The sequence below is a fragment of the Engraulis encrasicolus genome, chromosome 3 (assembly GCF_034702125.1).
Source record: "Engraulis encrasicolus isolate BLACKSEA-1 chromosome 3, IST_EnEncr_1.0, whole genome shotgun sequence".
NCBI classification, from domain to species: domain Eukaryota; kingdom Metazoa; phylum Chordata; class Actinopteri; order Clupeiformes; family Engraulidae; genus Engraulis; species Engraulis encrasicolus.
This window is the reverse complement of record NC_085859.1, coordinates 16812128-16825849: the sequence shown is the minus strand read 5'-3', so window position 1 is coordinate 16825849 and position 13722 is coordinate 16812128. Positions and strand designations below refer to the sequence as shown.

The following is a 13722-nucleotide window of genomic DNA, read 5'->3' as shown; positions in this document are numbered from 1 at the left end:
ATTTTTTAGACTCATTGGCTTACTGCCACACTGCCTGCAACGGCCGCTTCCAAAGGGCTTTCACTCCATGCAGCGATTGAGGTTGTGAAAGACTGACTGAAAAGCCTAGGCTAGAGATGCACCAGACCCTGATTTTTAGGTAACATGCCGGATGCCGGATCCACTGCTTAAGATCCTGCCGGACCCGGATCCTGTGAAAACCCTATTATCCTGCCGGATCCGGAACCGGAACCGGAACCGGATCCAGTGCATCTCTACTTGTGACAAAGCCTCATGGTTCAAAAGTGTTCCGTTTTAAAGATAATGCTATGTCAAATTAGCAGGAACTGCAATATCCAACCATTTTCCTCAGTTTCAATGTTGGCGTAGTTACAGTGCTTTGTCTTTGTGGCGCAGTATGCAACTCAGATACTGACCGAATGAATACGGTCAAAAAGTATACATACTGTACACACTCATCACAAATTACGCTGATAAATGTAAGTGGTTGGCTTCGTCATGAACAGGAAGAGGAGAAGATGCATGGGATTTATTACATTTTTATTTTGTTTTATTCTACACCCTATTTGAGGTTCGTTTATCCTTTTTATTGACCAATTGCACTTCAGTTTATGTTTGTCCTGTGCTATCTGTTATTGTGGTCTATATGTGAAGAGTTCAGAAATGAAGTTAGAGGGTTTTGTACCTGAAGATCTGCACTTCTATATTTTTAGGGAACCCAATTGTTGGTTTGGTTTACATTCATGTACATGATAATACATATAAATAGTTAAATTATATAAATAATTTTTTAAAAATATGAATTTTGATAATTTTGTATTAAATAAAAATGAATTAAGATTATTTTCTGAAAAGGCACTTAGGGGGGTTTGCATCTGAACTCTTCATGTGTTTATCCGTTCTTGCTGCACACTTAATCGCCCCTTTTGAGGACAATACAGTTGAAAGTTGAGGTGCAGACAGAGGGGGACTCTGAGGTTCGTTTAAAAGTCCTTGATTTATACATGGAAATGATGTCAATGTATAAATACAGGACTTTTAAACGGACTTCAGAGTGCCTCGGACCCCCTCTGTATTTCTGGATACCGATGAGCACCTGAAGATTTTTTATGAAACTACCCCACATACGCAACTTATTTTTCTCTCCCTACAAAGTTGAAAGTTGAGTTGAGTTGTGGAACTGTGGGAAGCATTTGGAATGCTTGGAGAGGTCATCAGGAAATTGCTTGGCTGTAAGACCACCAGTGACCAGGTAACCATATGGAAATGTGCATCATGTCAACACAAAATAAACTACATTACATCAGCACATAATACAATTTCCAAACAAGTTAGTAAGTTAGGTAATAGACTTTTGAAGGCTTAGGAGACATAACATCATTGGGCACCATTAAAATATGTAATCTTTAGGTGTCATATGTTGTCAATGTCCGGTGCGCTGCTTGGCTGCGATCCAGATCCCTGAGCATGTCAAGCTTGTTTTAAGTATGTTTAGGAATGCAGAAAGAGTTTCACTGACAATAGAGTGATTGTATCGTTACTCATATCATTATAAATGATCATAAATTGACCAGCTAGGGTCTACTAACTACATTATGTTCTTGGTGCCCTGTAATGGCAGTAAGCCTCCAATCACCACGACGATAAAAGGTTAGAACACACATCTACATGAATGAGATTAGACAGAGAGAGAGAGAGAGAGGCAGGTTAAAACACACATCTACATGAATTAGACATAGGAGTGAGATGGGTGGTTGGAAAAGAAAGAGCTGTGTGCTGGTGATGGTTGATACAGTGAGCTGGGCATTTCTCTGCCTATCACCCTCTCTTAATGGCTCCATCAGAAGTAGTTTTGGGTAGGGTGGGTGCGCACATCCAAAAACACCCTTTTGCAAGTGCCAGACAAAAGTGTCAGCCAGTTGAAGGAGGTCGGTCTGCAGCACAACGCTAATAAGCTCCAAAACATTTTTCCTGGTTGTTATTTCACCAAAGATCCTGCCTAAATAAAGCATAAATGAAAGATGAAAATGAATTGCTTTTAACATTTCTTCACTAATTTATTGAATTAATTAGGATACTTAACACAACCCTTAAACTGCTATTCAATTCACAAAACGGAAGGCTAATTACTTAAAAAGCCATCTCATTAAAAGCAGGGCCATGGCCTTGATTAGGCTGTATCATAATATAAATGACCTAATCACTCCCTTGCCTGCTATTTTCTGGCTGCATGAGAAACTGCTCACTGGCTCCCTGTAGTGGTAGGAAATAAATAAGAGTCCCTCTCTCCCTCTTGCCTTGAGCACAGTCTCTCCCGTTAGTAGCAGCAACAGTGGTCTATTTCAATACCCTGATACTGCCCTCATGTCCCTCTCTCCTCCAATGGGGTCCTCTCTTGTTTCCCTTAGCAGCTAATTAGCCAAAACTGTTTGTTTGTTTGTTTTCTGACACTGTGGTACTCTGTGGTATCCTTTCCAGCCCACTAATTGTTTTTCAAGGGCATGTTATAAATATAATTAGGCTCCTCCTTTTGGTCATCTTAATATATATATATATTTTTATCCATCTATGATTTCCCTTTTTTGTAATTATTATTACTAGATGTACAATAATGTGCATCAGGAGGCAAGGGGATTGTTTGCGCTCTAGATGTTTGGAAAAATTAGTAGGACCCAAAAAGTACAGTTCAGAATAGGAGCACCCTGTGAGCACAGAGAGCACTGATGATGACAGCAACCTGAAACGTCTGCTCTACTCTGCTCTGAGATAATAAAATAAACTCTTTGTGCTTGACCTTAGTGTCTAATTTAGTATGCAAACCAGCTCCTAATCTCAACATTGTGCATCACACATTGTGCAATGTGTGAGTGTTAAAGTATTACAACAGCTTGGGTCTTTTTAGATTGTCTATTATATTTTGGATTGGCCCCCATAGAATATACAGTATAGAAAGTAAAATCAGGTCTTTCATCACAATGAAGCCTTGTGACTTAACATCATCTTACAGATTTCACTTGACATTTTGAATTAGGCCAGAACAACTCAGACCGTTCTTGTTGCAATACACAACATAATTCAAAATGTAACAGCGCGAGTGATCGAGAACTTGTGTAATGCTGGCCGCTTACACAATACATGTTAGGGTATTAAAGCTACGCTCTGGTGCATCTTTAGAAAGCCCTGCAAGTTTAACATTTTAACGGCTGTTAAACTCTGCTTGTGAAGAGGGAGAACTGAAATAACCGTAAGTGAGAAAAAGGAGCAACAGAAGATGTGATCAGCTTTAGTCTTGAGAGTAAATAAATTAACTACGATTGGCTTGCTACTGTACTTCGGGGAGTGGGAGGGGTTTGGGGTTGTGATTGGTCCGGTGACCATTACAGCTCTCCAATACCTTGCAGTGGGTGGAGCTTATGGGGATGCCAATATTTGAGGCAACGACCACTGTTAGAGCGGTCATTACTTCAATGCAAAATCCACTGTGGAAGAAACAAAGGAAAGGGGAGGAGAGAGAATAGAAGGGACACAACACAACACAACACAACATGCGTATGAGACACTGTGGGAGAGTATGCCAAGCACATGGTTAAGTTAAGTAAGCCAGGTTACGTTAACCTTGAGGTAGTAGTGGTAATTCATCTAATAGAGGAGCCTGGAGTGCCTATTTTAGCTAATTAAATGACACCTATCTATTAGCAGGTTTTCACCACTTCGTGTAGGTTAACGTAGCCAGGTTTATCACTTATTTAACCATGTTTCTGGAATATTCCCCGGGTATGTGGTTTGGCGGTGGGGCAGTCATGGGGACACACAGCAGAGTACGGCACAACACAACATGACATGACACAACATGACACAAAACAAAACACAACACAATCCCTGTCCGCCCACTCACTACCCAGCATGCCATGGGTAGCACAGATCGAGAGAGAGAGAGAGAGAGAGAGAGAGAGAGAGAGAGAGAGAGAGAGAGAGAGAGAGAGAGAGAGAGAGAGAGAGAGAGAGAGAGAGAGCAGACAAACTGGGAGAGAGATGGAGGAGGAGGAGGAGAGGAGAGGAAACAACCACGTGACATGCGCGAAAAAGGACAGCGAGGGGGGCAGAAGAAGGCTCTGGAACAGTCGGACTGCATGCAGCTGTTGCACGGCGGGAGGGGGGTGTGTGGCGAGAGGAGAGGTCAGGGGCACTGCACACTCTGCAGGACGTACCCCCCCGAGCTCGGCGGGGCTCTTTTGCAGCTCAGAGCGATAATAACTCGCAAGCACGATATGTGAGAATTCGCATGTGTGTTTGTGTGCTGTGTGTGAACGCCCACTGGCTGTGGTGTGGTGTGAGCGTGTGGTGCCTACAGGCTTGTGTTGTGTTGATCGCCGCAGGAGCCCCCCCCATCTTCTTTTCCTCGGAAAAACAGCGGTGACAATCTTGGAAACGTTGCCCGTGTTTGTAATATCACGTGTGTATGTGTGTGCATTTGCAAGCGTTAATGTGTCTGTGTTTGTACATTTGGACGGCTGTGTTTGTTTGTGCAGTTGGTCGCGTGTGTAGTTCCCCCTGATGGGCGTTTGGGAGGGCCTATCAGGCCTCCTCTCTCCTCTCCTCTCCTCTCTCCCTCCCTGGCGTGCACAGCATGGCCACAGGAACAGAGGGCGTGGTGGGCGATGGGTGGCGGGTAAGGGAAGCACTCGTGCCCCCCCCTTTTAGGTTCCAACTCAATATCTAACCTCCTGTCTTCTCAGTGTGCCTGTGGTCTCCTGATGCAAGGCAAGGCAAGACGGCATTGACGATAAAAGCACAATTCAAAAGGTCTCATTTTCTCATTTGCAATTAGGATGTCGAATGGTATAAAAAATCCCGAAAATTGTTGTGCCTGGGCTGACAGCAGGGAAACTTGGAGACGGGCCGTCATCATTACACTACATTAAAGAAATTACACTTAGCAAACGCTTTCATCCAAAGCGACTTAAAAGGCTGAAGGCGGTTCAGCCATGGACGGAGGTGTAGAGAGAGGTCAGGTGGGATTCGAACCTACAACCCCCCGAGATTGAAAGACCAACACCCTGACGACAACGCCACCAATGCCTCAGCGTGCATCACGACGAGGCCACAGGTAAAAGGAGAGGAGGGGAGGTTAGCTACTGAGTTGCACCCTTGAGTTGTCTACCCAGCATACCTTGCAGTGGGTGGTACTGACTGGAATTCCGATATTGGACGCCAGCACCACTGTGAGTGCCGAGGCCAACTCTATAGTGAATCCACTGTGAATAAAACATCATATCATATCCTTCATGGTCAGAATGTTTTTTTTACTCTCACGCAAACGTAAATGCTCGCACTCACACACACACTCGGGCGTGAGCCCACACTCACACACACACGTGCCCTCCCGCACGCACACACGCACCCTCGCTTGTACATAAACATAGTGCATCAGCAAAAATGACTAACACACTTGCACAAGAAATAACAAGGAATTCCTTTGTGTATACAGGCAGAGTCTACAAAACAAGTGGTTGTTGAGGTTATTTTCAGATGTAAGGATTTCAATATAACCATCTTTAGGCAGGTTAACGATGTCTGCAAGGTGACTCAGTGCAAGAGGAATGTGAACATGACAGCATGATGTGGACCTGCTAGCTACGCGTGACTGGCATGTTGGGCACACGTGCATGTCGTCAGGTGTGCATGTGTGTTTGTTTGTGTAAGAGAGGGAACGGGTGTATGTGTGTGTGTGTGTCTGTGCGTGCGCGTGCATGTGTGTGTGTACTGTGTGTGTGTGTGTGTGTGTGTGTGTGTGTGTGTGTGTACTATGTGTGTTTGTTTGTGTAAGAGAGGGAACAGGTGTATGTGTGATTGCTTGTGTAAGAGAGGGAACGGGCGTATGTGCGTGTGTATGTACTGTGTGTGTGTGTGTGCGTATGTACGGTGTGTGTGTGTGTGTGTGTGTGGGTGTGCGTGCGTGTGTCTGTGTGTGTGTGTGTATGCGTCTAAGAGTGCTGCAGGTGCCTACAGGTATCTGAGGGACAGTGTGGGAACAGCTAAGACGGCTAAGAGCAGCAGATCTCGGCTATCCTCGCCCCCTTTTCTTTTTTGTTTTTGTTAGAGAGCCGGGATGATCTGTATCAGTAGGCGTGTGGAGGATTGTTGTGTGTGTGTGTGTGTGTGTGTGTGTGTGTGTGTGTGTGTGTGTGTGTGTGTGTGTGTGTGCGCGCGTGCGTGCGTGCGTGCATGCGCGTGCGTGTGCGGGCACGCGCGTGCCTTCTTCTGTGAGAAGTTGAGGTCTGACAGTCTGACATGTGACAGTAGGACTGGGTGATATGACGATATACATCATTATCGTTATAGAAAAGTGTTTATCGTTCCCTTTCTCCTCTATCGTTTCCAATGTGATAAACTAATTTTATGTATTATTACAGCGAATATTGTATATGCATGCTCCAAGTTCAAACAACTGTATAAAGAAGAATAAAAAGATTAATTCTAAAGAAATGCGAATTTGCAACATAAATAAGAGAAAATAAAGACAATCACTGAAAACATACATAATTGTAGTATATCGTGAAATGCATCGTTATTGTGATATAAAGCAATCCCTATGGTGACGAGCAGACAGTGTGTGGGTGTGCAGTAATGACTGGCTGGCTTTCTCCCTCTGGCTCCTGAGTGCAGTGAGACTAATCCAAGAAAGTCAGAGAACGCAAGGCATGCGCATCAGTGGCACAGGACCACACAGACGCTAACTAACTAACGAAATGATAACAGGTCCTCAACACTGTGGCTCAGAAAAAAGGGAAAACGGAGGCCCTGCGAGGATCCAAATCTTGAACACAGGTGCTCAACGGCCTTTGTGGGTAGTAAATATCCAAAAAGAAAAAGGGGAAACTGTGGCACTCCGGTTTCATAATTTTTCACTTTTCTTAAGGCAGCAAAGGACTGACCGACATGTTTCGAACTTTACGGTCTTTGTCAGGGTCCTCAACGCTATTCTATGCTCCCAAACCAAGTGTAATGGCACAACATTTCGGACTTTGGCAAAGGATGCGCTCAACTTCTTGGAAAAACGAAAGTCTTTTGGGTGCGCGATAAAATGTATCAACTTAAGGATGAAAAATCCGCACTCAAAAACTGTGTCTCAGTATTTATTTATATTACCACCATGTCCAAAAAGCAAACGCGTTTCGGCTATCAAGCCTTCAATAGTGCGTGGTGACGTTTCGGACTCTCAGGTGAGAGAGTGCTGGACCGCAACACTTTTCTATGCAACCTTTGCACGTTTCCGAAACGAGCGCCGTGCCATAGGGCTGGACAATATGACGATATATATCGTTATTGTGATATAAAAGTGTATATCGTGACCTTTCTCTATATCGTTTATATCGTGATAGTAATTTTATCAATTTTATACAATTGAATATCATTTAATTACATTTCATGTCGTCACAATACACACTATATGTTCATGTAACTGTAAAAAGAAGAATAAAATATCCATTTTAAAGAAAGGATGTTTTGCGACATGAAAAAATAAAGAGCAAATAAAGAGAATAACTGAAAACGTATGTAATTGTGCTATATCGAGATGTATATCTTTATCGTGATATAAAGTAATCCATATCGTGATATAGTTTATTTTCCACATCGCCCAGCCCTACCGTGCCATTAAACTGTGTTTGGGAACAAAGAACAGTGTTGTGGATAGGGTGGCCACCTCTGTCTGACAATAATCCTGGACATTTCAAACTCAGTCGACCTTTTTGCTGGTACGCAATGGTATCCTTCATTCAGTGTCCAGGAAAGTTTTTTTTTTTTTTTCCTGGACAGACCATTAAAATCCTGGACAATAAGGAAAAACCTGGACAGGTGGCAACGCTAGTCGTGGACCTTTTATCATTTCCTGAGTGCAGTGAGACTAATGGCCCCTGCTGTGCCGCTGGGAGCATCTGTCCTCCTGACATGAAGGTGTGAAGCTGCTACTTGATCTGTGTGCTGTATCTGTAGCCATGTCTAAACATTACTCACATTCAACTGCAGGTGTCTGTGTGTGTGTGTGTGTCTGTACGTGCTTGTACACGTCTTTGTACCTTCAGACTTTATATGTCTGGACATTATTCATAATGAACTCTAGGTGTGTGTGTGTGTGTGTGTGTGTGTGTGTGTGTGTGTGTGTGTGTTCTGACTCACACAGAGAAAAGAAAGGACTGACGGTTCATCTTGGCGTATAATGTTTGCGATAACCACATGAGTTCGGTGTCTGTGTGCGGCGCGCACGTTTGTGTGTCTGTCCCTTTCTCTCATCTGGAGGAGGTGATGGGGGGAGGTTGGTGTGTGTGTGTGTGTGTGTGTGTGTGTGTGTGTGTGTGTGTGTGCTTGTGTCTGCTCTCTCCCTCACCTGGAGGGGGTGAGGTAGGTGTGTGTGTGTGTGTGTGTGTGTGTGTGTGTGTGTGTGTGTGTGTGTGTGTGTGTGTGTGTGTGTGCTTGCGTGCGTGTGTTTGGTCTCTCGCTCTCAACTGAAGGGGGTGAGGTAGGTGTGTGTGTGTGTGTGTGTGTGTGTGTGTGTGTGTGCGCGCGCATGTGTGCTTGCGTGCGTCAGGTCTCCCTCTCACCTGGATGGGGTGATGGGAGTAAGGTCCTTGCCCATGGTCTGGATGACGCGGCGTCCCCACACCCACAGGCCGGCACAGATGCCGATGCCCCCGTAGAATAGCAACCAGATGGGGGTGGAGGCGTCCTGCATCACCCCGCCCTGCTCGTAGATCATCCACAGCGCCACCAGTGGCCCGATGGCATTACTGCAACCAGACAGACAGACAGACAAAACGACAAAACGGTCACAAAAACAAATGTCTGAAACCTCATGTTCATGTAATGCAGATCATATACAGTTCGTGAGGTGGAGGAGACGCACTCATAGTACTATCGTCGCCTAATGATTAATACCATTTTGAACTGAGTGCTGAATCTCACAATAAAACATAGATTACAGTAGGGGTCCCCAAACTAAGGCCTGGACCCGCCATGCACCTTTGACCGGCCTTCCACCTCTCTGCACCTCACCATTTGAACTGCCCCAAAGAAGCAATCCTATCTTGTCTTGATAGTTTCTCATCTCACTGTAATATAAACAGGCCTACCATTTCTATTGTATCACTCATAAACTGTCAATCACCATATTTTTCTAACCTTTCCTTGGTATTTTTACATGGTTATTAGAAATTAAAAGGAATACCTGTGGTATTTCAAAATGAAAAGCATGTGAAGTACTCACTTCTTTTGCAAATCACTTGTAATGATGGACTATTTTGTGCTAGAAATTTTGGCTACAACAGGCAGTGTCCTAGTATATAGCCCACATGATTGATACCGGCCCCTGAGCACAGTCTGGAACGATAATGTGGCCCCAAGAGAAAAAAGATTGGAGACCCCTGGATTAGTGAATGAAGCACCGCACTGCCATTACACACAGATGAAGGGCTCTGCCAAAAACATTTGTAGGCAAATAGACAAAGAAAAATCTGTCTTGTGCTGTCTTGCGCTTCATTCACAGATCCTATACATCGCCACCAGTGGACCGGATTGCATAACTGCAACCAGACAAACAAAACAGTCCCAAGAAGTGTTTGAAATATTTGAAATTGCATCATGCTCTTAGATCATCCACAGGGCTACCACTGCACTCAGTGACTCTTCAACACGTGACTCTTCAATACTGTTCAATTTGTGCTCTGTAACGCTCAGCTGTGGCACATGTGATGAGTAGGGGTGGGCGATATGGCAAAAATGTTGTATCACGATTTTTTAACATGAAATCACGATTTCGATTTTTTATCACGATCTTCCATTCAAAAAATAAAAACAACAAAAAACAACTTTCATATACTTGCAATTTGTAATTTGCAGTCAATAAAATGTTAACACACTGATGATACTCTCATAAAGTGTACAATTGGAATACAATAATGTAAAGAATAAAGTGAAGACAACAACACAAGTGAGAAAACGTCACTCTGATACTGATAATAAACATCCTCACTGCAAGACGATCTATACGATTTCTCCACTTTGGCAGATTCGAGACGATATTTTACTCAATATCGCGATTCACGATATAATATCGTCATATCGCCCACCCCTAGTGATGAGTTGCTCGCAAGATGTTGAATATGTTTAATATACGTGAAATTATCTGTGTAACATGTATGCTGCTACTAGGCACCTTCATTTCCTTCAGGATTAATAAATGTTACTCTGCTCTGCTCTACATCAACTCTACTCTACTTGTGAACCAATGGTATTACACCACCAGACAGAGACACACAGACAGACAAAAAAAAGGTTACAACACAGATGCCCAATAGAATCCCCCACAACGCCACCAGTGTACCGATGACATTAGAGCAACAGACACAGAGACACAAAGACAGACCAAACACCAGTCACCACAACAACACATATTTGAAATTGCACGGGAGGGCCAGGGATAGGGAATGCAACAAGGAGGCAGAGTTATTTTAAAAATGTGTTTTGCATCAACTGGGTGAGGATGATGCACATTCTACAGTAACTACGGAAACAAACTGTTTGAGTCGCAGCTCTGACAAAGTGAAGTCATTTTTTGGACAGCATACAGAGTTTGACTGTTAGGTTCAAAGTTGTCCCTGCAGAGTTTCCAGTTTCAAAGTTCTCAGCGTTCTGCAATACTGTAGAGCAGCAGTGGGTTTGGAAACACAGTAGCTTAGGTGTACTGTTGAAAGGGTCCATATACTGTATAAGTAAGTTTGACATGTCTTCATTTGTCCGTATTATTGTCTATTTATTGTATGACTGTTCAATATACACTACTGCTCTGTTGAACACTGTGGCATGTTCAGTGTCAAAAACACTGCACTGTTTTGAAGCGGTTGCCAGGTTACACCCGGAATGTTTACTCAGAATGCTCGTTTGAGGCATGTTCTCCCTCATATGGTAGGCGTGACTGACAGGGGCGTTTCCTCAACCAAACAGCCACAAAAACTAGAAACCCACACTACACCACCACAGGAAAAAACCCAGTCAGTCAACTCCCCCAGTGGATCAAACAAACTTGGAAAGCTAATTATGACAAAAACATAGGAAAGAAAAATAAATGTAACACTTAATCCTGCTTTATCAGGCTATAATTGTTGGCAACAAAGAATGGCTTTCTTGGCTGTGGTTGCGACACAACACATCGGGGGAGTTCCGCACATTACCCCCTCTCCTATTTGAATAACTGTTTAGTGGAGCTTAGCGGAGCGCTGTGGATAGCGGAGAGAGAGGGGGTATTCCTGAAGCGATGACTCCACAGAATGTTTTTGTACAGCCGCTGTGTGAAAATATCTCAGCCGTGTTATTATGTGACCGTGAAGCTCACAGGTGCTCGCTCCCTCTCGCTCTCTCACTCGCCGGCAACTGAGAGTGTTTTGGAAATGGGGTTTGTAAACGGATCATTGTAGGTAAAAGGTGAATGGGAGTTAGTGTTCTTCTGGTGGGAATGAGAACGTTTCTGCTTGAAAGGCGAGTGGACACGGCACCAGTCCTTCGTTCCTTACGCTCAATGTCGTTTTTTTGTTGCAGCACTCCATCCTTGCTAGGCCCTGTGACTTAACTCAATCTATTGATTTGGTTTCAAATCAGCCAGGGCTGGTTGAAGGGAGGTCAGGTCATTCTGGGACATTAGTTTCTTTCAGGAGAAGGGGGGACAGAGGAAGCAGACTGTGGTTTTTAAAATTCACTAAAGTTGCCTATGGAGAGCAGCCAGACATATTAGATAAAGCAAGACAAAGTGAAGGGCTCTGCTTCACAAGGCTAGAGTTCAAAAGTCTTGGTAAACAGAGACAGAAACAGAGATCATTAATCAAATAACAAAGACCGCATACTGATAGGTACTGAAAACATAGCCAGGCTATCACACCACGTTTGGGCATGTTTCCCAATCACAGGAAGTTCTCAGCGGTGGGATCAAGCTGGATGTGTCCTTCTGAACAGACGTACAGTGATTCGAATTGGGCTGCGTTTCTCGTCAGTATAGCTGAAACCTACAAAAGCAACTTAATCAAAGATTTTGTTGTAAAGTAATGTGAACGCCCCTTTAGGGAACCTTCGGTTAGGAGACCTTTGGAGATATCGTTAGCCCTTCGCTAGCTCCCCTTGCGCATACCTGACATCGTTGCCTCCGTGTGCGAAGGAGCCGAAGCAGGCGGTGAGGATCTGCAGGAAGTGGAAGAGCAGGAAGACCTGTGGCTTGTCCTTCTCCTCCTTCTCCTCCTCGGGAAGGTCCTCCAGCCCGCCGGGGCCTCCTGGGCCTGGCGCGCCGTCTGCCATCTTCTCCGACGCCAACTTGACGTCCACGTCCCCCTCCTCCGCCTCGATCTCCGCCTCGGCCACGGCGTTGCAGTAGCTGGAGTAGCTGTCGTAGCGCACGCGCTTCTTGGAGTAGAGCACGGTGTCGCCCACCAGCTTCTCGCTGTCCTCGGCGGAGGTGGTGGACTCGGAGCGCAGCGGCTGCATGGGCATGCCGCAGATGGCCGCTGTGTAGCAGGTGTAGCTGTTGTTGCGGCGCAGCAGGCGGTAGTTGTTGTCGGGCCGCGCGGCGTTGCGCTCGTCGTCCAGACGGCCCAGGTGGATCTTGTGCAGCAGGTCCTTGTACAGGCCCGAGTCCTTGTGCACCGTGTGGTACACCTGGCCGTCGCTGCGCATGTGGTCGAAGCTGAAGCTGCCGTTGGACACCGGCGACTTCAGGCAGCCGTTGGTCATCGAGTGGGTGCGACCTGGATGCAGACAAGACACAAACAATTTCATTTTAATTTTTTTGTTATAGTAGTTTGTGCAGATGGGCCCGCCGGTGGGCCCATTCTCTATTTGCTGAAGACACTCAACTACATCATAACAATATTGCCGTCACGTTACCGACAGCCTTAAACAATACATTAAAACTCGATCGTTGGTGACACTAAGTTTATAACACAGGCTCTGTACAAAGGGGTTATAAATGTTATATTTGGCTGGTTATATTTGCCAGATTCTAAGGTATGATGTGTATGTGTGTGTGTACTTAACCCTGTGCTAATGTACTTAATAATAACATTTAATAACTTGACAGTGCTCAGATGTACAAAGCTAATGTTTTTTTTGAGTGGATTTGCCTCAGCAAGTCACACTTACTGTAATCTGTAAGTGCCGTTTATTATGGTTGCTTATCTTACGCAAGTTTGGAAAATTGAAAACGTATAAGCTCCTAGTAACACTTAAACGACCGGCTTGGCTTGGAGTTGTAATGTTGTGCTATTGCGTGTCCATACCTCTTGTTGTTTTTTCATTTTTGTCGATTTTGGGCGACTTTTGGTCCCCATTCGAACACTCTAAGAGACCAGAGGGTGACAAAGGTTTGTCAATCATAGAAAGGTCAACACTTTCACCTATAAACTTTGTTGAACCTTTGTCAGAGAGGTCTGGAATATGACTCAACCGGTGAAAATGTCATGTGCCAAATCTGTTTAGTTTTAAACTAGTCATTTGGAAGTTTGTGTTTTAACGTTAGCGCATAGGCCTTGACTGAACTTTTTGACCTGTAAACTAGGTTGAAACGTTGTTAGAAAGGTCTGGAATCTGACTGTAACTGGTGCAAGTTTCATTAAAAATATAATCTGGAATGACTCAGCAGTCTGCTTTACCTGCACAAATTAATCAAAATGCATTGAAGGAGAAATA

At 44.5% G+C, this 13722-nt stretch overlaps 1 protein-coding gene across 1 annotated transcript in view; it reads right to left on the bottom strand.

The window, feature by feature from the left end:
• Positions 1-13483, bottom strand: part of LOC134445781 (sodium-dependent phosphate transporter 2-like) — a 17535-nt gene extending 4052 nt beyond the window's left edge. Inside the window, exons 1-4 of the mRNA XM_063194846.1 lie at positions 13314-13483; positions 12173-12782; positions 8601-8786; positions 5171-5255 (exon numbers count right to left, since the gene is read on the bottom strand). Of these exons, the coding sequence (XP_063050916.1) occupies positions 5171-5255; positions 8601-8786; positions 12173-12782; positions 13314-13410 (978 nt within the window). The 5' untranslated portion in view covers positions 13411-13483. The remainder of the gene's footprint in view (positions 1-5170; positions 5256-8600; positions 8787-12172; positions 12783-13313) is intronic.
• Positions 13484-13722: the final 239 nt, after the last annotated feature.